The sequence below is a fragment of the Orcinus orca genome, chromosome 1, assembly GCF_937001465.1.
Source record: "Orcinus orca chromosome 1, mOrcOrc1.1, whole genome shotgun sequence".
Classification (NCBI taxonomy): Eukaryota; Metazoa; Chordata; class Mammalia; order Artiodactyla; family Delphinidae; genus Orcinus; species Orcinus orca.
Genome location: NC_064559.1, coordinates 196,412,220 through 196,437,289, shown reverse-complemented (window position 1 = coordinate 196,437,289; position 25,070 = coordinate 196,412,220). Strand labels below are relative to the sequence as shown.

Genomic DNA, 25,070 nt, shown 5'->3' with positions numbered 1-25,070 from the left:
ATCAAAGGAGAAAAGCGAACATCGCCCAAAGACTCAGCATCCTCTCTTTGAGAAGGGCTGGTGTGTTTTGGTTGTAGGCAGGATAGTTGTATCATGTTTAGATGGAAGTATGATTTCATCATTGTCTTTATTTGAAAACTAAGTGTGATTTAAATGAGCTAAACAGGGGGAAATTAAAACTGTTCCGTGACCTTAAAAATTTTTTTGTCAAAACATTAACAACTCCTTTTAGCCTCAGTCTAGTCTTCCAACTAGATAAGATGTATTAAGCTACCATTCATACATGGAAAACAGTATGGAGGTTCCTCACAAAACTAAAAATAGAGTTGCCATATGATCCAGCCATCCCACTCCTGGGCATATACCCAGAGAAAACTACAATTCTAAAAGTGCTTGCTTTGGCAGCACATATACTAAAATTGGAACGATACAGAGAAGATTAGCATGGCCCCTGCGTGGTGCTTTGTGACCACCTAGAGGGGTGGTATAGAGAGGGTGGGAGGGAGATGCAAGAGGGAGGAGATATGGGGATATATGTATATGTATAGCTGATTCACTTTGTTATAAAGCAGAAACTAACACACAATTGTAAAGCAATTATACTCCAGTAAAGATGTTAAGAAAAAAAAAGATACATGCACCGCTATGTTCATAGCAGCACTATTCACAATAGCCAAGACATGGATGCAACCTAAATGTCCATTGACGGATGAATGGATAAAGAAGATGTGGTACATGTATACAGTGGAATATTACTCAGCCATAAAAAAGAATGAAATAATGCCACTTGCAGCAACATGGATGGACCTAGAGATTATCATACTAAGTGAAGTTAAGTCAGAAAGAGAAAGACAAATACCATATGATATCACTTACATGTGGAATCTAAAATAAAACACAAATAAACATCTACAAAACAGAAACAGACTCACAGACATAGAGAACAGACTTGTGGTTGCCAAGGGGGAGGAGTGGTGGGGGAGGGATGGATTGGGAGTTTGGGATTAGCGGATGCAAACTATTATACATAGAATGGATAAACAACAAGGTCCTACTGTATAGCACAGAGAACTATATTCAATATCCTGTGATAAACCATAATGGAAAAGAGTAGGAAAAAGAATATACATGTATAACTGAATCACTTTATTGTACACCAGAAATTAATACATTGTAAATTAAATATACTTCAATAAAATTGAAAAAAGATACCATTTATAGACGTACTTTCATTTTCTGACAGCATCCAAACTAAAGCCCCACTCCATTAAACCCTCCTCAAGATCACCTACCACAAGACCAAATTCTATAATAAGTATCTTCCAACACCCACTTACTGAGATACCCTATGATTCCCATAGTGTGCATGCTCTCTGATGCAAGAAGCAATAATCCCAATTTGTCCAACCACCAGTGTGTTCCTGGGGGTCTTTGCCTAAAGGGCACTGACACTTGTTTATTCTAAGCATCTTATTTTCTGTTGCTGCTACTGTAAATGAGTTTTCCTCATCCATCATATCTTCTGATTGGTAAGTATTTGTGTGTATGAGTGCTATTTATTATTACATGTTAATTTTATAACCTGCTTTTTTTTTTTTTTTGTGATGCCCGGGCCTCTCACTGTTGTGGCCTCTCCCGTTGCGGAGCACAGGCTCCAGACGCGCAGGCTCAGCGGCCATGGCTCACAGGCCCAGCCACTCCGCAGCACGTGGGATCCTCCCGGACCGGGGCACGAACCCGTGTCCCCTGCATTGGCAGGCGGACTCTCAATCACTGCGCCACCAGGGAAGCCCTAACTTGCTTCTTTGATGAATTCTTTTTTTTTTTTTAACATCTTTATTGGAGTATAATTGCTTTACAATGGTGTATTAGTTTCTGCTTTACAACAAAATGAATCAGTTATATATATATATATATACATATGTTCCCATGTCTCTTCCCTCTTGCATCTCCCTCCCTCCCACCCTCCCTATCCCACCCCTCTAGGTGGTCACAAAGCACCCAGCTGATCTCCCTGTGCTATGCGGCTGCTTCCCACTAGCTATCTACCTTACGTTTGGTAGTGTATATATGTCCATGCCTCTCTCTCGCTTTGTCACAGCTTACCTTTCCCCCTCCCCATATCCTCAAGTCCATTCTCTAGTAGGTCTGGGTCTTTATTCCTGTCTTACCCCTAGGCTCTTCATGACATTTTTTTCCCTTAAATTCTATATATATGTGTTACCATACGGTATTTGTCTCTCTCTTTCTGACTTACTTCACTGTGTATGAAAGACTCTAGGTCTATCCACCTCATTACAAATAGCTCAATTTCGTTTCTTTTTATGGCTGAGTAATATTCCATTGTATATATGTGCCATATCTTCTTTATCCATTCATCCGATGATGGACACTTAGGTTGTTTCCATGTCTTGGCTATTGTAAATAGAGCTGCAATGAACATTTTGGTACATGACTCTTTTTGAATTATGGTTTTCTCAGGGTATATGCCCAGTAGTGGGATTGCTGGGTCATATGGTAGTTCTATTTGTAGTTTTTTAAGGAACCTCCACAGTGGCTGTATCAATTTACATTCCCACCAACACTGCAAGAGGGTTCCCTTTTCTCCACACCCTCTCCAGGATTTATTGTTTCTAGATTTTTTGATGATGGCCATTCTGACTGGTGTGAGATGATATCTCATTGTAGTTTTGATTTGCATTTCTCTAATGATTAGTGATGTTGAGCATTCTTTCATGTGTTTGTTGGCAGTCCGTATATCTTCTTTAGAGAAATGTCTATTTAGGTCTTCTGCCCATTTTTGGATTGGGTTGTTTGTTTTTTTGTTATTAAGCTGCATGAGCTGCTTATAAATTTTGGAGATTAATCCTTTGCCAGTTGCTTCATTTGCAAACATTTTCTCCCATTCTAAGCGTTGTCTTTTGGTCTTGTTTATGCTTTCCTTTGCTGTGCAAAAGCTTTGAAGTTTCATTAGGTCCCATTTGTTTATTTTTGTTTTTATTTCCATTTCTCTAGGAGGTGGGTCAAAAAGGATCTTGCTGTGATTTATATCATAGAGTGTCCTGCCTATGTTTTCCTCTAAGAGTTTGATAGTTTCTGGCCTTACATTTAGGTCTTTAATCCATTTTGAGCTTATTTTTGTGTATGGTGTTAGGGAGTGATCTAATTTCATACTTTTACATGTACCTGTCCAGTTTTCCCAGCACCACTTATTGAAGAGGCTGTCCTTTCTCCACTGTACATTCCTGCCACCTTTATCAAAGATAAGGTGACCATATGTGCGTGGGTTTATCTCTGGGCTTTCTATCCTGTTCCATTGATCTATCTTTCTGTTTTTGTCCCAGTACCATACTGTCTTGATTACTGTAGCTTTGTAGTATAGTTTGAAGTCAGGGAGCCTGATTCCTCCAGCTCCGTTTTTCATTCTCAAGATTGCTTTGGCTATTCGGGGTCTTTTGTGTTTCCATACAAATTGTGAAATTTTTTGTTCTAGTTCTGTGAAAAATGCCAGTGGTAGTTTGATAGGGATTGCATTGAATCTGTAGATTACTTTGGGTAGTAGAGTCATTTTCACAATGTTGATTCTTCCAATCCAAGAACATGGTATATCTCTCCATCTATTTGTATCGTCTTTAATTTCTTTCATCAGTGTCTTATAATTTTCTGCGTACAGGTCTTTTGTCTCCTTAGGTAGGTTTATTCCTAGATATTTTATTCGTTTTGTCGCAGTGGTAAATGGGAGTGTTTTCTTGATTTCACTTTCAGATTTTTCATCATTAGTGTATAGGAATGCCAGAGATTTCTATGCATTAATTTTGTATCCTGCTACTTTACCAAATTCACTGATTAGCTCTAGCAGTTTTCTGGTAGCATCTTTAGGATTCTCTATGTATAGTATCATGTCATCCGCAAACAGTGACAGCTTTACTTCTTCTTTTCCGATTTGGATTCCTTTTATTTCCTTTTCTTCTCTGATTGCTGTGGCTAAAACTTCCAAAACTATGTTGATTAAGAGTGGTGAGACTGGGCAACCTTGTCTTGTTCCTGATCTTAGTGGAAATGCTTTCACTTTTTCACCATTGAGGATGATGTTGGCTGTGGGTTTGTCATATATGGCCTTTATTATGTTGAGGAAAGTTCCCTCTATGCCTACTTTCTACAGGGTTTTTATCATAAATGGGTGTTGAATTTTGTCGAAAGCTCTCTCTGCATCTATTGAGATGATCATATGGGTTTTCTCCTTCAGTTTGTTAATATGGTGTATCACATTGATTGATTTGCATATATTGAAGAATCCTTGCATTCCTGGAATAAACCCCACTTGATCATGGTGTATGATCCTTTTAATGTGCTGTTGGATTCTGTTTGCTAGTATTTTGTTGAGGATTTTTGCATCTATGTTCATCAGGGATATTGGCCTATAGTTTTCTTTCTTTGTGACATCCTTGTCTGGTTTTGGTATCATGGTGATGGTGGCCTCGTAGAATGAGTTTGGGAGTGTTCCTCCCTCTGTTATATTTTGGAAGAGTTTGAGAAGGATAGGTGTTAGCTCTTCTCTAAATGTTTGATAGAATTCGCCCGTGAAGCCATCTGGTCCTGGGCTTTTGTTTGTTGGAAGATTTTTAATTACAGTTTCAATTTCAGTGCTTGTGATTGATCTGTTCATATTTTCTATTTCTTCCTGATTCAATCTTGGCAGTTTGTGCATTTCTAAGAATTTGTCCATTTCTTCCAGGTTGTCCATTTTATTGGCATAGAGTTGCTTGTAATGATCTCTCATGATCTTTTGTATTTCTGCAGTGTCAGTTGTTACTTCTCCTTTTTCATTTCTAATTCTATTGATTTGAGTCTTCTCCCTTTTTTTATTGATAAGTCTGGCTAATGGTTTATCAATTTTGTTTATCTTCTCAAAGAACCAGCTTTTAGTTTTATTGATCTTTGCTATAGTTTCCTTCATTTCTTTTTCATTTATTTCTGATCTGATTTTTATGATTTCTTTCCTTCTGCTAACTTCGGGGTTTTTTTGTTCTTCTTCCTCTAATTGCTTTAGGTGCAAGTTTAGGTTGTTTATTCGAGATGTTTCCTGTTTCTTAAGGTAGGCTTGTATTGCTATAAACTTCCCTCTTAGAACTGCTTTTGCTGCATCCCATAGGTTTTGGGTCGTCGTGTCTCCATTGTCATTTGTTTCTAGGTATTTTTAAATTTCCTCTTTGATTTCTTCAGTGATCACTTCGTTATTAAGTAGTGTATTGTTTAGCCTCCATGTGTTTGTATTTTTTACAGATCTTTTCCTGTAATTGATATCTAGTCTCATAGCGTTGTGGTCGGAAAAGATACTTGATACAGATTTGATTTTCTTAAATTTACCACGGCTTGATTTGTGACCCAAGATATGATCTATCCTGGAGAATGTTCCATGAGCACTAGAGAAAAATGTGTATTCTGTTGGTTTTGGATGGAATGTCCTATAAATATCAATTAAGTCCATCTTGTTTAATGTATCATTTAAACCTTGTGTTTCCTTATTTATTTTCATTTTGGATGATCTGTCCATTGGTGACAGTGGGGTGTTAAAGTCCCCTACTATGAATGTGTTACTGTCGATTACCCCTTTTATGGTTGTTAGTATTTGCCTTATGTATTGAGGTGCTCCTATGTTGGGTGCATAAATATTTACAATTGTTATATCTTCTTCTTGGATCGATCCCTTGATCATTACGTAGTGTCCTTCTTTGTCTCTTCTAATAGTCTTTATTTTAAAGTCTATTTTGTCTGATATGAAAATTGCTACTCCAGCTTTCTTTTGGTTTCCATTTGCATGAAATATCTTTTTCCATCCCCTTACTTTCAGTCTGTATGTTTCTCTATGTTTGAAGTGGGTCTCTTGTAGACAGCAAATATATGGGTCTTGTTTTTGTATCCATTCAGCCAATCTGTGTCTTTTGGTGGGAGCATTTAGTCCATTTACATTTAAGGTAATTATCGATATGTATGTTCCTATTCCCATTTTCTTAATTGTTTTGGGTTCGTTATTGTAGGTCTTTTCCTTCTCTTGTGTTTCTTGCCTAGAGAAGTTCCTTTAGCCGTTGTTATAGAGCTCGTTTGGTGGTGCTGAACTCTCTCAGCTTTTGCTTGTCTGTAAAGGTTTTAATTTCTCCATCAAATCTGAATGAGATCCTTGCTGGGTAGAGTAATCTTGGTTGCAGGTTTTTCTCCTTCATCACTTTAAATATGTCCTGCCAGTCCCTTCTGGCTTGCAGAGTTTCTGCTGAAAGATCAGCTGTTAACCTTATGGGGATTCCCTTGTGTGTTATTTGTTGTTTTTCCCTTGCTGTTTTTAATATGTTTTCTTTGTATTTAATTTTTGACAGTTTGATTAATATGTGTCTTGGCGTATTTCTCCTTGGATTTATCCTGTATGGGACTCTCTGTGCTTCCTGGACTTGATTAACTATTTCCTTTCCCATATTAGGGAAGTTTTCAACTATAATCTCTTCAAATATTTTCTCAGTCCCTTTCTTTTTCTCTTCTTCTTCTGGAACCCCTATAATTCGAATGTTGGTACGTTTAATGTTGTCCCAGAGGTCTCTGAGACTGTCCTCAGTTCTTTTCATTCTTTTTTCTTTATTCTGCTCTGCAGTAGTTATTTCCACTATTTTATCTTCCAGGTCACTTATCCGTTCTTCTGCCTCAGTTATTCTGCTATTGATCCCATCTAGAGTATTTTTCATTGCATTTATTGTGTTGTCCATCATTGTTTGTTTCATCTTTAGTTCTTCTAGGTTCTTGTTAAATGTTTCTTGCATTTTGTCTATTCTATTTCCAAGATTTTGGATCATCTTTACTATCATTATTCTGAATTCTTTTTCAGGTAGACTGCCTATTTCCTCTTCAATTGTTAGGTCTGGTGGGTTTTTATCTTGCTCCTTCATCTGCTGTGTGTTTTTCTGTCTTCTAGTTTTGCTTATCTTACTGTGTTTGGTGTCTCCTTTTTGCAGGCTGCAGGTTCGTAGTTCCCGTTGTTTTTGGTGTCTGTCCCCAGTGGCTAAGGTTGGTTCAGTGGGCTGTGTAGTCTTTCTGGTGGAGGGGACTAGTGCCTGTGTTCTCGTGGATGAGGCTGGATCTTGTCTTTCTGGTGGGCAGGTCCCCGTCTGGTGGTGTGTTTTGGGGTGTCTGTGGACTTATGATGATTTTAGGCAGCCTCTCTGCTAATGGGTGGGGTTGTGTTCCTGTCTTGCTAGTTGTTTGGCATGGGATGTTCAGCACTGTAGCTTGCTGGTCGTTGAGTGAAGCTGGGTGATAGTGTTGAGATGGAGATCTCTGGGAGATTTTCGCTGTTTGATATTATGTGGAGCTGGGAGGTCTCTTGTAGACCAGTGTCCTGAAGTCGGCTCTCCCACCTCAGAGGCACAGCACTGACTCCTGGCTGCACCAAGAGCCTTTCAGCCACACAGCTCAGAATAAAAGGGAGAAAAAGTAGAAAGAAAGAATTAGTAGAAGTAGAAAGAAAGAAAGGAGGGAGGGAAGGAGGGAGGGAGGAAGGAAGGAAGGAGGGAAGGAAGGAAAAAAAGAAAGAAAGAAGATAAAGTAAAATAAAATAAAGTAAGATAAAATATAATAAAGTTATTAAAATAAAAAAATAATTATTAAGAGGAAAAAAAAAAAGGACGGATAGAGCCCTAGGACAAATGGTGGAAGCAAAGCTATACAGACAAAATCTCACACAGAAGCATACACATACACACTCACAAAAAAAGGAAAAGGGGAAAAAATCATAAGTCTTGCTCTCAAAGTCCACCTCCTTAATTCGGGATGATTCGTTGTCTATTCATGTATTCCAAAGATGCAGGGTACATCAAATTGATTGTGGAGATTTAATCCGCTGTTTCTGAGGCTGCTGGGAGAGATTTCCCTTCCTCTTCTTTGTTCTCACAGCTCCCAGGAGCTCAGCTTTGGATTTGGCCCTGCCTCTGCGTGTAGGTCGCCAGAGGGCGTGTGTTCTTCGCTCAGACAGGATGGGGTCAAAGAAGCAGCTGATTCGGGGGCTCCAGCTCACCCAGGCCGGGGGGAGGGAGGGGCACGGGGTGCGGAGCGAGCCCGCGGCGGCAGAGGCCGGCGTGACGTTGCACCAGCCTGAGGCGCGCTCTGCGTTTTCCCGGGGGAGTTGTCCCTGGTTCCCAGGACCCTGGCAGTGGCGGGCTGCACAGGCTCTCCGGAAGGGGGGTGTGGACAGTGACCTGTGCTCGCACACAGGCTTCCTGGTGGCGGCAGCAGCAGCCCTAGCGTCTCATGCCCGTCTCTGGGGTCCGCGCCCCCAGCCGCGGCTCGCGCCCGTCTCTGGAGCTCCTCCAAGCAGCGTTCTTAATCCCCTCTCCTCGCTCACCAGGAAACAAAGAGGGAAGAAAAAGTCTCCTGCCTCTTCGGCAGCTCCAGACTTTTTCCCGGACTCCCTCCCGGCTAGCCGTGGCGCACTAACCCCCTGCAGGCTGTGTTCACGCCGCCAGCCCCAGTCCTCTCCCTGCGCTCCGACCGAAGCCTGAGCCTCAGCTCCCAGCCCCGCTCGCCCCGGCAGAGGAGCAGACAAGCCTCTCGGGCTGGTGAGTACTGGTCGGCATCGATCCTCTGTGCGGGAATCTCTCTGCGTTGTCCTCTGCACCCCTGTGGCTGCGCTCTCCTCCGCGGCTCCGAAGCTTTCCCCCTCCGCCACCCGCAGTCTCCGCCCGCGAAGGGGCTTCCTAGTGTGTGGAAACCTTTCCTCCTTCACAGCTCCCTCCCACTGGTGCAAGTCCCGTCCCTATCCTTTTGTCTCTGTTTATACTTTTTTCTTTTGCCCTACCCAGTTACGTGGGGGGTTTCTTGCCTTTTGGGAGGTCTGAGGTCTTCTGCCAGTGTTCAGTAGGTGTTCTGTAGGAGTTGTTCCACGTGTAGATGTATTTCTGGTGTATCTGTGGGGAGAAAGGTGATCTCCGCGTCTTACTCTTCCGCCATCTTCCCGGAAGCTCTGATGAATTATTTTATTAAGTTAATTTTACCATTTATTCTCTAGAGTTTTTCAGGTACACAATCATGTCATCTGCAAGTAGAGATCACTTTATTTTTGCTTTTCCGATTCCTAGCTAATTACATTGGCTAATCCATCTGGAACCAGGGTAAATAGTGGGGGAGATACTGGGAGACAGTCTTTTCCTGACCATATATTCCATATTTGGGCTACTGTAAATAATGCCACAATGAACATTGGAGTGCATATATCTTTTCAAATTAGAGTTTTTGTTGTCTTCTAAAAAATACCCAGAACTGGAATTACTGGATCATATGGTAGTTCAATGTTTTGTTTCTTTTTTTTAAGATTTATTTATTTATTTATTTATTTGTTGTCTGTGTTGTGTCTTGTTGCTGTGCGCAGGCTTTCTCTAGTTGCGGCGAGCGGGAGCTACTCTTTGTTGCGGTGCGCAGGCTTCTCATTGCGGTGGCTTCTCTCGTTGCGGAGCATGGGCTCTAGGCTTGCGGGCTTCAGTAGCTGCAGCACGTAGGCTTCAGTAGTTGTGGCTCACGGGCTCTAGAGCACAGGCTCAGTAGTTGTGGTGCATGGGCTTAGTTCTCTGCAGCATGTGGGATCTTCCCAGACCAGGGCTCAAACCTGTGTCCCCTGCATTGTCAGGCAGATTCTTAACCTCTGCACCACCAGGGAAGCCCTCAATTTTTAATTTTTTGAGGAACCTCCATAGGGTTTTCCATAGGCTGTACCAATTTACATTCCCACCAACAGTGCACGAGGGCTCCCTCTCCTCCACATCCTTGCCAAGACTTGTTGTTTATTGTCTTTTTGATAATAGTCATTCTGACAGGTGCGAGGTGGTATCTCATTGTGGTTTTAATTTGCATTTCCCTGATGATTAATGATGTGAAGCATCTTTTCATGTGTCTGTTAGCCCGTATATCTTTTTTTTGGAAAAATGTCTATTCAGATTTTCTGCCCAATTTTTAATTTTTATTTAAAAAATTTTTTTTTGCGGTACACGGGCCTCTCACTGTTGTGGCCTCTCCCGTTGTGGAGCACAGGCTCCGGACGTGCAGGCTCAGCGGCCATGGCTCACGGACCTAGCCGCTCCGCGGCATGTGGGATCTTCCCAGACCGGGGCACGAACCTGCGTCTCCTGCATCGGCAGGCGGACTCTCAACCACTGTACCACCAGGGAAGCCCTGCCCATTTTTTTTAATTGGGTTTTTTTTTGATGTTGAGTTGTATGAATTCCTTGTATATTTGGATATTAACCCCTTATCAGATATATCTTCCCCCATTTGCAAATAGCTTCCCCCATTCAATAGGCTGCCTTTTCATTTGTTGTTAGTTCCCTTCGCTGGGCAGATGTTTTTCTGTAGTTTTGCTGTTTGTCGAATCCGAATGAGATCCTTGCTGGGTGGAGTAATCTTGGTTGTAGGTTTTTCCCTTTCATCACTTTAAATGTGTCCTGCCACTCCCTTCTGGCTTTCAGAGTTTCTGCTGAAAGATCAGCTGTTAACCTTATGGGGATTCCCTTGTATGTTATTTGTTGTTTTGTAGTTTTGCTATTTGAAGGACAGTTGGGTTCAATGTAACATCCTTGGATTGCTTCCGTAAGTTTCTTGAGAATGCTGCTCCACTATTGCTTTGCTTTGCATCTTATTTATTTGTTATTGCGTCAAAATATATATAAATATGTATAACATTTGTCACTTTAACCATTCATAAGTGTACAATTCAGTGGCATTAAATACATTTACAATGTTGTGTAAGCACCACCACTATCTATACCTAAAACTTTTTCATCATCTCCAGTAAAAACTCTGTACCTATTGAACTATAACTTCCCCTTCCCTCGTTCCCTCCAGCCTCTGGTAATCTCTATTCTATTTTCTGTCTCTATGAATTTGTCTATTCTAGGTACTTCATATAATGTATGTTATTTTTTTAAAAGTCTGCCTAAGTTATTTCATAGTTTTGCCTGGAGGCTCTGCTTTCTATCTTTAAAGTCCAATAGCTTTACAAGGATCTATCTTAGAGTTGATTGCTCCATGTCAATTTACATAGTACCCAGTGAACCCTTTTGATGTGTAGACCCAGGTCTTTTATTTCTAGAAAGTCTTCCTGGATTACAGTTTTAAATGTTAACTCTTTGCCTGTCTTTCATTTCCACCATTTTCTCTCTGACAGTTTTTACTTCTTTATCTAATTTTCATTCTCTTGGTTGTCTTCCTGCTTTTCTTCAATGTCCTTTAGTAAGTTTTCATTTGAATCTATCATCCTTGGACACCTTTTAGTTTAATCTTCATTTATGATATGATTTTGTTATTTTCTTCTCCAAGATCAATATCAATTCTCATTTCATTTCATCCTCTTTTTTTGGCCTATTTCTGCTGTCAGATTTTGTATTTCTGATTTGAGGTATTTTTCCGTATCCCTAAATGCTTATTTGAGGATATTTAATTCAGTTTGGAGTGTCATGTTAGTTTTCTTCTGCTGAGATGCTCTGATTTGCATTTATTTTCTCTTTTTTTTTTTTAACAGTAGTTTTGAATGTATGTGATCTGCCTTTTTATAGTCCTAGTCATTCATGGACAGGACTTCTTATTCAAGCTTGCCCTCTGCTGTACGTCCTGCAGCCCCTGTTTAACATCCTTTATAAACAGTGTGGAGGAGGAGGAGGTGGTGTGGTGGGGAATTGGCTTTTCTTAGGTCTCACTTTTTTTAATTCAAGTATAATTGACTTACACTATCATATTAGCTTTCTTGTTTGTTTTTTAGGATTCTTACTTTTCCCTTTTTAATCCCTTCTTTCCTTCACTATCACATCTACAAGGGGACCAGCCCTACTCTATATATCTGCTTCTCCCCAGGAAGCAATGCTTCTACAAAGCTACCCTTTCTATTCTTTCCAGATTCCTCCCGGGTGCTGGTGCTGCTGGTGGCTATTATGCCCCAGCTGTGTTCAGTGTTTTGGTATTTGGTGTTGGACATCCTGAGAGTGTTTTTGTCTTTTTGTATTGGTTTCTTTTTGTATTTTTTTTCTTCTCTGAATGATCTCTTTAAATCTTTTGCTCTCTTTTTCACCTGATTGGGTTTTTTAATTTTATGAGTTGTTTATATATATTCTGGATCATTAGCTATGCATGTTGCAAATTTTTTCTTCCAGTCTGTCACTTAAAAAGAAATTTATTTATTTGGCTGCATCGGGCCTTTGTTGCAGCGTGCAGGCTCTTCGTTGTGGCGCGCGCACTTCTCTCTAGTTGTGACGTGCGGGTTTTCTCTTCTCTAGTTGTGGCGCGGGTTCCAGAGCTAGTGGGCTCTGTAGTTTGCGGCACGCAGGCTCTCTAGTTGAGGCGCACGAGCTCAGCGTTTGTGGTGTGTGGGCTTATTTGTCCCGTGGCATCTGGGTTCTTAGTTCCCTGACCAAGGATCGAACCAGTGTCCCCTGCATAGGAACGCAGATTCTTTACCACTGGACCTGTCACTTGTCTTTTAATTCAAAAAATTTTAAATTGAAGTATAGTTGATTTACAATGTTGTGTTAGTTTCAGGTGTACAGCAAAGTGATGCAGTTTTTATATATATGTATGTATATATATATTTTTTCAGATTCTTTTCCATTATAGGTTATTACAAGATATTGAATATAGTTCCCTGTGCTATATAGTAGATCCGTGTTGTTTATCTAATCTTTTAATTTTATTTATTGTATCTTGTTTATAAATGAATTGTCTTCATGTTGCCAAATGTATTAGTCTTTTCCTTTTATGTTTTTTTTTCTTTATTCACTTGTACCTTTGTGTATGTGTCTTTAAAGGGCTTTTTAAAAAATTTAATTTATTTATTTTTGGCTGCGTTGGGTCTTTGTTGCTGCCTGCGGGCTTTCTCTAGTTGCGGTGAGCGGGGGCTACTCTTCATCGCAGGGCTCAGGCCTCTCATTGCGGTGGCCTCTCTTGTTGTGGAACACAGGCTCCAGGTGTGCAGGCTTCAGTAGTTGTGGCACGTGGACTCAGTAGTTATGGCGCACGGGCTTAGTTGCTCTGCCGCGTGTGGGATCTTTCTGGACCAGGGCTTGAGCCCGTGTCCTCTGCATTGGCAGGCGGATTCTTAACTGCGCCACCAGGGAAGTCCAAGTGTGTGTGTGTGTGTGTGTGTGTGTGTGTGTGTGTGTGTGTGTGTGTGTCTTTGGATGATAGGATTATGGTAGATTTTCATTTCTTTAGAGTTTTTAAAAAAATATTTTTAGAAATTCTACAATTACCTTCGTATTTGTGAATAGTGTCTTTTCAAAGATGACTTTGCCTACCCAAAGTCATGAACATCTTCTGTAATATTTCATCTAATACTTTTATAGTTACTGCATGTTTAGGGCTCCATATGTGTAGCATTTATCACTGTGATCACCGTGTGTGAGAACTGTGTGAGACAGGCAAGATCTAGATTCATTTTTTCCCAAGTGGATATCCTAACACGATTTATTAAATGGTTCATCATTTCCCAACTGATTTAAAGGGCTTCCTTTATCCTATACTAGTTCCCACGTATACATAGAATTGTCTCCCTAATCTATTCATGTTGTTTCATTTCTCTAATCCTACACCAACACGACATCATACTACTCACTAAAGCTTTATAACATATTTTGAGAGAACCAGCTCCCTCATTATTCTTTTTCAAAATTGTCTTGGCCGTGGTGCATTTTCTATTCCATGTGAATCCGCTTATCAAATTCCATGAAAATTATCTTGGAAGTTTGGTTGAAAGTACATGGAAAGTATAGATTAACGTGGGGGAGAACTGACATCTTTTATTATGTTGAACTTTTCCATTCATGATAAGGGTATTCATCTGCATTTATTCAGGTCTTCTTTTATGGTCTTCTGGAAAGTTTTAGTTTTCTTTGTAAAGGTCTCACCCATTTTTCATTGTTTTATTATTGTAGTAGATTCTTTAAAGTTTAGAATATTGTCTCATCCCTCCCTCTGCAGTTCCTCAACACTTATGGATAGTCTCTGCTGAAGGCTTTTGCTTTCACAATTAATTGTTATTATAGGTTGTATACATTTTCTAGTTGTTCTCAATCGCATCTTGCATGTGTTTCTATCTCCTTAACTGTAGGATAAACTCCTAGAGGGTCGAGCTGGGGTTTTAATTCCTGCTTGGGGAGGGGGGCATGCTTTGGAAGCGGAGGATCTGCTGCTAACAAAAGAGGGAGGCAGTTCGGGAAGGGAGAAGCAGGGGCCCCAGGGCTCAGAGTGGGGAAGAGAAAGGAGTCTGTTCACTCGGTCATTGGGAAAGGGAGAGTGTCAGTAAGATGGGCCTCTGCAGGAAAAAATGTCTCCCTTCTGCACCTTCAGCCTGTGTGTGTGTGTGTGTGTGTGTGCGCGCGCTTCCCGAGGCGGTACTGTTTTTAGCAGCCTCTCATATTTTCATGTGAGATGCAGACAGACTGGAGTGATGCTTCTACAAGTAGGCAGCACTAAAGACTGCCAGCAAATCACCAGAAACCAGGCTTCTAGCCTAGATTCTCCCTCACATTCCTCAGCGGGAATCAACTCTGCCGACACCTCAGTCTCAGACTTCTAGCCTCCAGAACTGTGAGACAATAAATTTCTGTTGTATTAGCCACCACGTTGTCATAGTTCGTTATGGCAGCCCTGGCACTAAGACACTCTGGTAGGAGAGGGAAGCCTGTGTGAGCCACCTGATCGGGACTGGAGGTCAGGAATGGCTTCCTAGAGGTGATGCTGAGCTGGGCATTGAAGGATGGGTAGGAGTTTATCAGCCAAAAGAAGTCAGCGAAGAGTATTCCAGGCAGAGGGAAGAATACATGCAAAACCCAGGAGGAGGCATGAGTGTATGTCAGAGACTCTTCCTTGAACTTCTTCGAATGCCCCTTCTCCTGCCTGGCCCTGCCCAAGCACCTGAGGCCTGGAAACCCACTGTTGACATCCTTTGCTCCAAGATAATGGAAAAATTATTTTTACCAGGAGGTTCCTTGAGCCCATGTGGTGACATGCATCATTCTCACCAGCAGGGGGCCCTTACACGGTCATGTGGATGAAGTGTGGCCAGGTGGGCATAGGCACTGCGTAACCTTCTGGCATTTGTCAGGGTCCAAGGCCTCTGCTCTGGAGAGGAGGTGCAGTAGGCCCTGGGGGTGCTAGCAGCTCTGTGCTGGCCGGGCGCCCTCCCTTAGCTCCACAGGACACACACTTGGACCAACATGGCCCTCGGTACAAGTACTTTATTTCAGTTACAATAGTGCCACACCCAAACTACAGTAGCACAAAACATGATAATACAAAAAATAGATTCCCAGCTCCAAACCCCACGTCCATGTGCCCACGGAGAAGCCGCCCCTATGGCTCCCCAGGCCTAGGAGGAAGGGGCCTCTCAGAGCGCAGCTGCCCAAGGCTCTGCGGGGGAGGCAGTGGGAGTGCTTCCTTTGATTCCATCCCCGCTGGTCCCAGAGTCCTCCTCGGCCTGTCCCCTCCCACTCCCTGAAGCAATGAGGGCAGAGGACGTTCCCTCCGGCTGGACCCTCAGCCCTAGGACCCCTGCTTCTGGCTGGCAGGTCCCAGTCCATGGTGCCGGGACTGCGACCCTCCTCGGGGAAGGCCGGAGGGCAGGAGGGTGAGGGAGGGGAGGGCGCCAGGCCCAGGAGAGCCAGTCCCTCCGTGGTGAGGTGCGCATGGCGGGCTCCCGACTCCAGCTCCTTCTCTGGCTCCTGTCCTCCATTTCCTCTGAAGAGACAGCAGGCCTGCCGCTGGTGGGGGCCAGGGGCCTCACCTGGAGCCCACTGCCAACACCCCTGCCCCAGCTCCAGGGCCGACCTGAAGGTGGGCGAGGCAGTGGCTGAGCCTCTGCTCATCTTGGGCGAGGAGAACTCTGGCTCCCTGTGGGAGTGGGGCTGGCCCAGTGGCCTGGCTACCAGGCAGGAGGGCTGAGGCAGCTCCTGCCTTGGTCAGGGGTGCCTGCTTCCTCAGGGCCAGCCTGGGGCTACATGAGCTCCACCAGGTGGGGGAGTCCAGAGAAAATGAGGCCGCAGGGAGGGGACGACATTCCTGGTCCCCTAACACCTCAGGCCAGACCAACCAGGTTGGGGGAGCCTTCCCCTCGCAGCCTCCTGTGGCTAAGAGCATCCTCCAAGAAGAGCAGTGGCTCTTGCTACAAGTATTGTCTTGATTCAGCCCAAGGGGCTGAGGGTGGGCTGGAGCCCAGGGCAAGTTCAGGGGCTCTTCAGATTCCGGACCTCAGTGCCGTAGACCTGTAGGTCAGAGCCTCTGGGTGGCTATGAGGGGCAGCTGTGTGGCACTGGAGTAGGGGGTATGGCCTTGTGTTCCAGTCAGGACACTTGGGGGGCTTCACTGAGTAGGCCAAGGGGCCCCTGGGGGTGGAGGGCTGTCTCCTTGTGGGGAGCCCAGGCGCAGCCTTGGATAAGGCACTAGAGAAGGGAGGGCGGGCCTGGCTGCGGTCCTGGGAGCCCGGCCCGGGCCAGTGGTAGAGGATGGAGCTCGAAGGGAGGATTTGGGCCCTTGGGCAATGAGAGCTGCTTTCCCTTTCCTTCTTCCCTGGGAGAAGAGGGTGTGCAAGGCAGAGACCCCAAAGTGGCTGGGATGGCAGGATGCTGCAGAGAGACAACAGGCCCCAGGACTGACGGGGGGCAGTCAGAAGAAGGCGGACGGAAAGAGGACATCTAGGGCACAGCAGAGTACACCTGATGGGGATGTCTCAGCCTCGCAGGGCTCCTGTGACCCGGATCCAGGGTGCTCGGGCACCTCCAGACAGGGTTTGAGGGCCCTGACCTGGCCTCATGCAGCCATCAGTCCTCTGCTGTGACTTCGGGGTCAGATCTTCCTTGCTGGGGTTCCCACTGTTGGACTCTGGGGACAGAGGCAGGCACACTGAGGGGGTGGTACCAACGAGCTGGCCCCTCCCTCTGCCGGGCCTCTATGCCTCTCCTCTCTGCACCAGGGGACCAAGAACCAGGGGAGGAGGCTGAAACCGCATACCCCAGGGACTGAGGCAGCTCTCCACTGGGGGACCTGCTCAGTGGCTGGGGATCCTGCTTCAGCCCAACCTTGCAGCAAGTGAGGAAGCGAGGGGGGGTAAATCAGTGGGGCTTGTCCACAGGTTATTTAGAAAAACAGAACATAATAAATATACCAATCCTTTCCTTAAAAAAAAAAAAGTGTTTCAAATGCGTTATTTCCCTGAAGATTTCCAGTGTATTCCACAATGTTTAAAAAATAGTTTCCCCAAAAATACATCTTTAAAGCACTGACACAGTGGTGTTTGTGGTGTATCTGGCGCTGGATGTGGGCAGGAGGCTGTGTCCCGCTGCCCGTGTCGGCGTGGGGCCCAGGCCTGGTGAGCAACCGGCCTGACACCCAAATGCCCATCAGAGTTGACACACGTGTGACTGGGATGACCGGGTCTTCACAGGGGAGCAAATCTCGGATTAATGTGAGAACCCACATCACAGACTTGGTTCGGGCTGAAAACCCTCCAGCGAGAGGAAGGGGGCCCGAGGTGGCCAGGCACCGCCCTGGGCGCCGGAAGGAGCGGGCAGCCTTGTTGGCCCCGCCCCGGGGGCGGTCCTCAGCGCCTGCCCTGCTTCCTCCTTGGCTCTTGATGCTCCACCCCTCTCACCACACTTCACACTTGTGACGAGGGTTCATGGGTGAGCCGGGCGGGCAGTGGAAGTGTTCCGAGAACTCCCTGGAGTTGGAGATGGAGCCGATGACCCGGAAGCGGGACGGGCTATGAGGATCGGTGATGAGACCTTCGTGCGAGCTCTCGGGCGTGCGGACAGAGCACCAGACCTTCGGGGGAGAGACATGGGAGAGGCCGGGGTCACCACTGGCCCCATCACCACAGCAGGGAAATAAGGGCCCCGCCTGGTTCTGAGACCCCGGGGGGCCAGGAGAGCCTGTCAAGTGGGTTAGGAAGAGACAGGGGCTGGTGGGACCCCATCCCAGCTTCCTCTGCTGCAACCAGAGCAGCTCTCTGTCTGTTCCGGGCATCTTCGTGACATTTCACCTGAACGAAGGATTCTGCCCCAAAACCACGTTGAGTCCAGATCAAACTGTCTAATGGCCTGGTGGCTCTGGGCACCAACAGAAGGCTACATGCTGAATGCCAGCTCAAGGAACAGCCCGGGACGTCTTGTTTTCAAGACATTGCTAGAACCCCAGAAGCAGAAGGGCCCTTAGCAGTCACCTCGTCCTCTCACCTACCTGATGCAGGAATTCCTCTAACAGCAATCTTGGCCCTTCCTTGAATTTCTCTAATGATGAAGCTCACCTCCTTACAGGGTAACTGCCCTGCGGACGGACCAGTGAGCTAGGGCTTCCCAATTTGAGGAAACTTGCCTTTTGATTTTCAGAGCTCCTGGAACTCAAGATAGCAGATTGTGTCTGAGTTTGGCTTTTCTCTAATGAACTCACCTGTGCAAACCCCAGGAAGAAGAGCTGGTTATTGGTGAGACCCAGGGTGGGCAACGTCTGCTCAGCCCCGTACTTCTTCACCCAGTTCTGGTAGGCCTGGGGGGAGAGAACAGAGCTCAGGGTCCCCATGACACAGGAGCGAGCGGGGTGGGGTGGGGGCTACCATGGGAGATCGGGGAAGGTCTACCCAGTTGGGACAGGGACTAGCTTCTGATGGTGGCCTCAGCTCAGCCTAGAGGAGCCGTCCTCTTTACCTGCACTCATTCTGAGGGGAGCTCATTCAACACTATGGCTTTGAATACCATCTACCTCTAAATACCGACGGCTCTCAAATGCACACCCTTCTAGCTCCAGCCTCTTCTTGGGTATATTCAACTGCCCCAGCTGGATATCCAAGATGCATCCCAAACTTCACACACACACACACACCACTTTCCCATCACAGTAAGTGACATCACCAAGCACCCAGTTACTCAGGCCCAAACCCCAGGACTCTCCCTTGATTCTTCTCTTTCAATCAACCGAACACCCCACATCTAACCACTCCTCACCTTTCCCATTGCTCTATCCTGTCTCTTGCCTGGACAACCTCACAGCAGCTTTCTAACTAGTCTCCATGACTCAAACTGGTCCAATTCCAATCCCCTCCCAACTTAGCAACTCAAGTCATCCTCGTAAAGCAGGGATTGGCAAAATTTTCTGCAAAGGGCCGGAGAGTAAATATTTTCAGCTGTGGAAGCCAAACACTCTTTTCTGCAGCAACTCAAGGGTGCCACTGTTGTGTGAAAGCAGACACAGGCACCATGGAGACGAATGGGCATGGCTGTGTCCCCCCCAGTTTTTATTTATTTTTATTGATTTATCCAGCCGAGGGCTGGATGTGGCCCAGGGACTGTAGGTCTGCTGACCCTGTCGTACAGGATAACTTAGACCATTTCATTCCTCTACTTAAAACCCCTGCAGCGGCTCTCATTGTCGCCAGAATAAAACCCAAGCTCCTTGCTCAGCCGGCAGAGGCCGGCAGCCTGGCCCAGCCCCTCCTCCGGCCTCCCCCCTGCCCTGGGCCCTGCCCTGCCTCCACGCTGCCCCCGTCCTCCTTCCTGTCCTTGACCACGCCAGGCCTGGGTCCGTCTCATGGCCTCCGTACTTACTCTCCTTTCCCAGCTTTCCCTGCCTCTTCCTCATCATTTAGGTCTCAATTCAAATGTCATCCCCTCCAGAAGGCCTCCCCTGGCCATCCTTCCCCCCATTTTCCTTTATTTCTTTGGCCTAGTTTATATTCTTCTTTTCCTTATCAATACCTGAAGTTGCCTCATTTATTTGTGTAGGTATGTATTGCCTTTCTCCCCCTCCCCACCCCATTAAAATTGCGAGCTTTAGAACAGCAGGATCCCCATCTGTTCTGTCACAGAATCTCCGGCGCCAACAACAGTACATGGTGGGTAGAAAGTTTGCGATTCCCTTTCACTGACTAATGGACGTCAGGCAAGTTGCTGAATGTTTCTGGGTTGGTTTCCTCACCTGCAAAACGGGCTTGTGATACCTAACTGTAAAGCTGTCGGGGGCGCTGAGCACAGCGCCTGGCGCACAGTAAGGCCTCAATACCGGGCACCTCGCAGGATTTCTGCTCTCACTACCACGGGGAGCTCTGCACTGGCCTCTGGTATCTCCCTTCCAACTCAGCTAACATCTCCGAGTGCCACTCCGGAACAGGCCCTGAGCCCAAGTGGTCACATGCTATCTTTCTAACACCCAGCGATGCAGGGACTAGGTAGCCACAGCCATGTATCCTGAGGCTCAAGGAGGCTGAGTGACTTACTCCAGAACCACGACATGAGCCGGAAGTGGCTCCAAGACCACTGACCCCTCCCTCCTTTCCCGGGCCCACTGCTGCCTGAGTCAGTGGTGGCTTCCCCTGTAAAGGGAAGAACAGGCAGGTCTTCAGGTGGGTCTAGCCCAAGCCCTTTCTGGTGACCTTCAGTCAGGCTGGACTCAGAGTAGACAGTCTTCTATGTGCCAGTTCCGTGCCAGGTGCTTCATAGACACCCTTTCAATCAGTCCTCACTGCCACCCATTCCACAGATGTGGCAACTGAGGCTCGCAGGGCTGCTGCGCTTGCCCCAGCTTGTCTACAACCACCCTTAACTGAGAAGCAGCTGGACAGTCCCAACCTTGGCCTGGGGTGTGTGAGGAGGGGGCCTCTTACCCGATAGGCCGCCTTGAGGCCCCCATTATCAGCGATGTTCTCCCCGAGGGTATGCCGGCCGTTCACCGGCTCCCCGTTCACGCTGTAGTTGCCGTACTGCTCCACCATGCACTCGGTCTGCTGCTTGAAAGCCTCCACGGATGAGTTTTTCCACCAGGGCCGAAGGTTCCCGTCCTTGTCATACTCCCGTCCTGCGGGGTCGACAGAAGTGTCAGGTCAGGGAGAGAAGAGGCAGAGCCGGGACCCGTGCTGCTGGTTGTGCCTCTCCTCCCAGGGAGAAATGATCCACCCATCTACCACCCAGCACCGGGGAGATGAGGCCGGTCTGGGTGCTAAAGGAGCTGCATGAATCAGCTGCTGGGGTGGGGGTGGGGGATAGAGGAACCTGATCTCGGCAAAGGACCAGCATGTTCAAAGCTTCGGTGGAGCTGGATTCACTGTCAAGGCTGGTGAAGGGCCTCTGACCCTGAGCCAGGAGAAGGTGAATGCAGCCAGCCGTGCTAGGGTCATGGGACAGGGCCTGGCCTCCAAGGCCTTGCCTCCTCCTTCTTGGCCTTGGAGTCCCCAAGGCAGGAGGCAATGAGGAGGATTCTGGACATTAGCTGGTGAGGTGCTAACTCTTCTGACTGTGGTTGGACCAGAGAAATCTCTGGAGTGGTGGAGAAATGTTCTCTCCCCGCTGACTACTGGTACCCACCCCTGGCACTGCACACCGTCCTGGAGCAGGGTGCTCCCCTGTGAGTCTGCCCTGTCCTCACAACCACCACACAAGCATCATGCCCATTTTACAGAGCAGAAAACAGAGGCCTGCAGAACTGATGGGACTTGCTAAGGTCCACACAATTGGCAGGTGGCCAGGCCAGGATATGAACCCAGATCCTTCTGTCTCTAAGGCTAAGACCCTTAGACGTGAAGGGAGCAAAAGCAGAAGCAGTGGGGCCAGGAAGCTGGTGGGGGAATCATCTGAAGGGGACCCCAAGGAACCTGTACCTTGATCGTCAAAAGCATGAGTCAGCTCGTGGCCCACGACGACACCGATGCCACCAAAGTTTAAGGCGCTGAAGGGGAGGACACGAAGGTGAGAGTGATGCCATGTGGGGAGGGACCACTGCTTTCCCAGCCTGGAGACACGGCAGAGTCCCGCAGGGCTCCAGCCAGGCCCCTGAGCCAGTCAGAGCCTGGTGAGTCTGCTGTGCCCTGCCTGTGCCCGCTGGACGCCAAGCACTGTGCCAGGTGCTCTGTGGCACCGCACGGTCCTCTTTGGTCATCCCAAGGAGTTAGGCCTTGGTAACTAACTCTATAAATGAGCAGACAGAGGCGTGGAATGGTTCAGGCATTTTGCCCAAGGGCCACACAATCAGCAGAGAGCAGGCCTGGGATTCGGACCCAGGCCTGTGTGGATTTCATCTCTGAGACAGTGCCCTCACTCTTCCCACCTTCCCAGCTGAGACTGTTCTAGAACGCTGTTAGAGGGGAATTTCCCTATATGTGGCTCCAACCCCCAAGTTCCCACCGTGCAGAGGCTTCCCCGGTCCCGGAGACCCCGGAGGGAAGCACAGGGAGTAAGGCTGTTGTTTCCATGGCAACATCTCCTGGCCGGTGGGACGAGGAGCTCTCAGCGAGGTGGGTGTGCACGTGGGGTCAGCTGTGGGCCACAGGGCCGGGCTGGGCCGGGGGATCCACTGAGGGGTGGGGGGAGGAGACGGGGCGGGAGCAACAGAAGCATCGCGTACTTGGGTGAAGAGCGGGTGTAGAACGGTGCCTGCAGGATTCCAGCCGGAAAAACGATCTCATTCTTGGTGGGCGAGTAGTAAGCGTTCACCATGGGTGGTGTCATGCTCCACCTGCAAGTGAGACACACGGGCAAGCTCAGAGCCTGCTGGGGGAGCGCAGGTGGGGACGGCCCATCTGGAGAGTGTCCAGAGCCCTAAGAGTGTGGATTCCCCTTGACCCCAGGCCACACAAGCACACAACAGTCCCAGAAACTATTAACTTTAGCCACGTTAGCAAGCGTACCGTGAAATCTTACTTTACGTTTAATTTCATTTCACTGACTATTAAAAATGCTGAGCATCTCAGGACTTCCCTGGTGGTCCAGTGGTTAAGACTCTGCGCTCCCACTGCAGGGGGCACGGGTTCAATCCCTGGTCAGGGTACTAAGATCCCCCATGCCATGCTGCGTGGTCAAATACAAAATTAAAAAAATGTTGAGCATCTCAGAAAAAAAAAAAAGAACAAAATGGACCATTACATACTAAAAAGTCATTACAATCCAGGCTCAAAATGTATTTGTCAGCAGTTTTCAAAATGTGCTCTGTGGACACCTGGCGGGATGGGAATCCCTCAGTTCCCTTTCAGGGGTTCTGTGAGGTCAAACTATTTTCATAATAATGTTAAGATGTTATTCGCCTTTCCCATCGTGTTGACGTTACACTGATGGTGTAAAAGCAACGCTGGGTAAAACTGCTGGAGTCCTAGAGCTGAGTCAAGCTGGTGGTACCGGCTGTTCAATTGGTCACCGTGTTCTTCACCAGAAAAAAAAAAGTCATTTTCACTTAAGAACATCCTTGATGACGCAGCATAACTATTAACTTCATTAAATCTAGACCCTTGAGTACAAGTCTCTAAATATTATGCGTGACCAGATGGGAACCACTCATAAGCATTTCTGTTTTTTTCATGGAACACCATTTGTACTTGAGAGGATGACTGGTGTTTGACAGACATATCCTTGAAAATGAATAGAGTGAACTCATCACCTCAAGGAAAACAACCGACACCATTTGTTGCCAATGATAAAAATGCAAGGTTTCCAAAAACCTGAAGTTTCAAGCAAAATTTTGAAAAACTGGTATCGGCCACCACAAACTTGACAGCTGCCCAACATTTAAAGACTTCTCTCTGGAGGTCAGCAGTGATATTACCAAAGGTGGATTTTTTTTGATATTCTAAAATGAAGAAGTTACTGTTTGGAAGATATGTGAAATTCAGTGAAGCACTGTTTTCCCAATGACCAATGCACGGTGTTACAAAATCATACCGGGGTAAAAGATTCATTCAAAGTGCAAGACAGACCGATGGATTTTAGTGTAACAGAGTATGAAAAGTTTATGAATATGGTTTCGGAGGGCGGTGCAACTGACCTTTAAGAAAGTTACACCTGTCGCGTTTTGGTATAGTATCAACGAAGGATGTGCACATGTATCAAAAAGCCTATTCAAAGGTCCCTCTCTTTTCTAACTACATGTCTGTGTGAGGCTAGAATTTCTTTATTCCTATCTTTTCTTTTTTTTTTTCGGCCACACCGCATGTGGAACATCCCCAACCAGGAACTGAACCTGTGTCCCCTGTACTGGAAGCGTGGAGTCTTAACCACTGGACCACTGGGGAAGTCCTAGAATTTCTTTATATATTTCAAAACAATATATTGTAACAGACTGAAGGCAGAAGCAGATGTGAGAATCTGGCTGCTTCTATTAAGCCAAACATTAAAGAAGTTTGCAAAAAGTAAAACAATACCTCTCTTCTCAATAAATTAAAAAAAAATTGTTCTTTTTCATAAAATTTTCAGAAAAATCAATATGACTCCCATAGGGCTTCCCTGGTGGTGTAGTGGTTAAGAATCTGTCTGCCAATGAAGGGGACACAGGTTCGAGCCCTGGTCTGTGAAGATCCCACATGCCGCAGAGCAACTAAGCTCGTGCGCCACAACTACTGAGCCTGTGCTCTAGAGCCCGCAAGCCACAACTACTGAGCCCATGTGCCACAACAACTGAAGCCTGCGTGCCTAGAGCCCGTGCTCTGCAACAAGAGAAGCCACTGCAATGAGAAGCCTGCACACTGCAACGAAGAGTAGCCCCCGTTCGTCACAGCTAGAGAAAGCCCGCATGCAGCAACGAAGACCCAACACAGCCAAAAATAAATAAATAAAATAAATTTGTTTAAAAAATATATATATATATAACTCCCATAAACAAAAAAGCTTTTGGGGGTTCAATGATTTTAAGAGTGTAGGAGGGGCCCTGATGGCAGATAGTAATGAAACACTTGGCTTCCAAATGGTTTTTCTGGTGGGAAGGGCCAGTGGGGAGTGGAGTGAGACAGAAAGGATATTTTCTCCAAGAGCCTCGACAGTCACTATGTCTCCTCCAGTAAGTCCCACAGAGATGTATTAAGGGGTGGGTATATTAATGAGTAGGAGACTAACTTTAGATGGAAAATTTTAAGCTAAATTAAAAGACTTCAAATAAATTCACAACATTGGGGCAGTGCCTGTGCCTTATTCTGGAGATCAAAAACCACCTTCTTGTACGTTTATGGGGAGCCCTGGTTGAAGACAACTCAAACCCCTGTTGTCCACCAGAGGGAGCCAGAGGCAAAGAAGTTGCTTTCTCTTTTCTCTAAG

The 25,070-nt window shown here is 46.3% G+C and overlaps 1 protein-coding gene and 1 pseudogene across 2 annotated transcripts in view; one reads left to right on the top strand and one right to left on the bottom strand.

Moving 5' to 3' along the window:
- The first annotated feature begins 389 nt into the window (after window positions 1-389).
- On the top strand, window positions 390-457 carry LOC117202398 (uncharacterized; annotated as a pseudogene).
- A 14,779-nt stretch (window positions 458-15,236) lies between these two features.
- Window positions 15,237-25,070, bottom strand: part of ECE1 (endothelin converting enzyme 1) — a 113,846-nt gene continuing 104,012 nt past the window's right edge. For both annotated transcript variants that reach the window (XM_033433191.2, XM_012534024.3), the window contains exons 15-19: window positions 22,399-22,509; window positions 21,656-21,723; window positions 20,666-20,856; window positions 18,460-18,555; window positions 15,237-17,835 (exon numbers count right to left, since the gene is read on the bottom strand). In XM_033433191.2, coding sequence (XP_033289082.1) covers window positions 17,659-17,835; window positions 18,460-18,555; window positions 20,666-20,856; window positions 21,656-21,723; window positions 22,399-22,509 — 643 coding nt within the window. In that variant the 3' untranslated portion in view covers window positions 15,237-17,658. The remainder of the gene's footprint in view (window positions 17,836-18,459; window positions 18,556-20,665; window positions 20,857-21,655; window positions 21,724-22,398; window positions 22,510-25,070) is intronic.